Below are 2,944 nucleotides of genomic sequence, written 5' to 3' on the forward strand. Positions count from 1 at the left end.
CATGATTCACCAAATTCTGCTAATCGGATTTAAATCATTCTGATATTCGACCCAAATCCGATCTATTGACATATTTTATGCATTCACGACGCAGGAGAGAAAAGGGCCTACTACCGTCCAATTATAATGGAGATTTTTAGAGAGAGCGAGAGGTGCACACGCTCCCATAATACCATCCAAGTAAAATGGAGACTCGGATAAATATGCCTGTCTCGAGAGAAAGAGGGAAGAGAGTCTCTATAGCAAGAAGAGAGGGGAGAAAGAAAGCGCCTGTAGAGAGAGAGGATGACTGCGAGGAAGGAACCCCCAACCAGCGACACCACCACCACCGCCGCCACGAATGGCAACGGCACCAGCAGCAGCAACAATTCAGCGGGTCCTCAAGAGAAGGGGAGCCCCATCTGGGACGCGGAGGAGTCGTGGGTGTGGGAGCAGATTAAGTTGGAGACTCGGCAGGACGCAGAGGCGGAGCCTGCCCTTGCCAGCTTCCTCTACTCCACCGTCCTCTCCCACTCCTCCCTCGACCGCTCCCTCGCCTTCCACCTGGGAAATCGCCTCTGCTCCTCCACCCTCCTCTCCACCCTCCTCTACGACCTTTTCCTCCACTCCTTCTCCTCCTCCCCGCAACTCCGGTCCGGCGCCGTCGCAGACCTCCGCGCCGCCCGCCTCCGCGACCCTGCCTGCTCCTCCTTCTCCCATTGCCTCCTCAACTACAAGGGCTTCCTGGCCCTTCAGGCCCACCGCGTCTCCCACCGCCTCTGGCTTCAGGATCGCACCTCCCTCGCCCTCGCTCTCGCCTCCCGCGTCTCCGACGTCTTCGCCGTCGACATCCACCCCGGCGCCCGCTTCGGCTCCGGCATCCTCCTCGACCACGCCACAGGCGTCGTCGTCGGCGAGACCGCCGTCGTCGGCAACAACGTCTCCATCCTCCACCACGTCACCCTCGGCGGCACCGGCAAGGACGTTGGCGACCGCCACCCCAAGATCGGAGACGGCGTCCTCATCGGCGCCGGCGCCACCATCCTCGGCAACGTCAAAATCGGAGAAGGGGCCAAGATCGGCGCGGGCTCCGTCGTGCTCATCGACATGCCCCCCTGGACCACCGCCGTCGGCAACCCTGCGAGGCTCGTCGGCGGGAAGGCTCACCCGTCCAAGAACAGCGACGTCCCCGGCGAGAGCATGGACCATACCTCCTTTATCACGGAATGGTCGGACTACATAATCTGATCGACACCATCGGTTTCCCTAGATCTCCTTCTTCTTTCTTCTTCTTCTTCGATTTTTGGGATTGTTGGTGATTGCTGAAATGCATTGTGTAGAAAATGGACCAGGTATATAGTCCGGAATTATGAATTAATCGGCGAAATTTTGCTTGTGTGTGTGTGCGAAAGGACTGAACGATGCATTGTAGTGCTGTGAATTTGATTGAAATGAAAGTATGATTGTTTGTCTAGAATTTGTCCTGTTTTTCTGTTGAATCGGTTCTTGGAAATTCGATCATCTTAGATTTTGTCTTTGGTGTTCTGTTTATCCCCTTTTCTATATCCAAGCGGTGATAATGGGAGTCAAATCATTTGGTGAGCATTCATTTTGGCTTCTAGGGGTGTTTGGTCTTGGTAATTTGCTCAGCTTAGTAAAAAACAGTTTGGTATTATGACTTGTTACTCATTGCGCAAAACGGTTTCTGTTGAGAATGTTCGGCTCTGATTGTAAACTCGTTCTTGAAGTTTTCCTGATAAGTTTAATGCCACATATCTATTTAGTTAATATCTTAGATTTTCTTCCAGTTTTATGGGAATTGGGTTTTGATACGGGATCAAACAAAGTGTTGTCTTAGTATGGGCGTCTGTTGCATCAGTCATGACAGATATGGTTGGTTTTCTCAGTAGGCTTATTTTTTCATCAACTTCTCATGAGTATGTTCATGTTTGTGTTGCCACTTGACCAACCTTGTTTTTTTTAGCTGGGTTACAAACGAGTGGTGCGAGCTTTTGTTCCTGAGAATGACCATCTCTTTATCAAAGTTTCCGTCAGTGCATCTTTATGTCTCCAATTATCTGTTATTGTTTCGTGCGAGGGAATAACAATGAGATACTGTTGGATGGAAAGAGCTGGTGTTAGGATTCCATGTTTATGATAGCCTGATATTGGGAGTTTTTATTTTTTGTTCCAAAGCCAGAGTCTCGAATTCTGATTTTGAGAGAAGAATATACTCTACCAGATTAGGATTATTGCATCAACATCTTGGATTATTTGTTTGGTGGAAATGGAACGTTTAATGCTGTAGTTCTCGGTTGTGATTTGTATCTGTAACTTATGTTTTCATGTGCATAAAGATCAATTTGTTTATTAGTTCCTTATAGTCAATCTGCTTCAGCATTTTCCTAATTATAAGCTTTAGATCTTCCACTTCAAGCATTATCTTCTACTCCTGTAAGCATTTGGAACGGTTAGTACAGCATGAAATGCTTAATTTCTCATTTATGTTTTGCTCTGTCATTAGCCTCTCAAGTTCTCCGGTATTATTACCAAGAAGTCAATCCTGTGTTGATGTTTGTTTGTGTTTTTTCTATTGTGTAATGGTGACCCTTCATTCCTACTCACGCTCTATGGATCAAGCCAAATATGTATCTTGTCATGTGAGTTGCAGTTGCATGCTCCGCCTTTGTAAAACTATGAGCAATCAATCCATTGGCTCTTACATATATACTTCACGCAGAGTGGCCATAACTTCATTGCCAGCCTCAAGCCGAAACCAACATAAAAGAATCCCCGGTTGGTAGATCGAGAATACCTGTGGAGTTTTATACTGCAGACACTGAACCAAAACATGGCAACTGTAACAGGCGTCTGAACGAAAATAGTGGTTCCTCCCCCATTATCACCAGTGGAAAAAAGAAGCCAAGTCAAAACTAGGTGATGCTCAATTAGAGAATTAGACTAT

At 47.5% G+C, this 2,944-nt stretch overlaps 1 protein-coding gene across 1 annotated transcript; it reads left to right on the top strand.

Annotated features, from left to right (window-relative positions):
* Window positions 1-227: 227 nt before the first annotated feature.
* LOC149828711 (putative serine acetyltransferase 1) lies at window positions 228-1,453 on the top strand. Its single transcript, XM_090016941.1, has one exon. It carries the CDS (start codon window positions 286-288, stop codon window positions 1,225-1,227), a length of 942 nt encoding a protein of 313 aa, XP_089873067.1. The 5' UTR covers window positions 228-285; the 3' UTR covers window positions 1,228-1,453.
* Window positions 1,454-2,944: the final 1,491 nt, after the last annotated feature.

The sequence above is a fragment of the Nuphar pumila genome, chromosome 9 (genome assembly GCF_984573655.1).
Source record: "Nuphar pumila chromosome 9, dmNupPumi1.hap1.1, whole genome shotgun sequence".
Taxonomy (NCBI): domain Eukaryota; kingdom Viridiplantae; phylum Streptophyta; class Magnoliopsida; order Nymphaeales; family Nymphaeaceae; genus Nuphar; species Nuphar pumila.

What these genes read in the sequence shown, in the direction of transcription:
- LOC149828711 (XM_090016941.1), top strand. Translation starts at nt 286, where the DNA reads ATGACTGCGAGGAAGGAACCCCCAACCAGCGACACCACCACCACCGCC.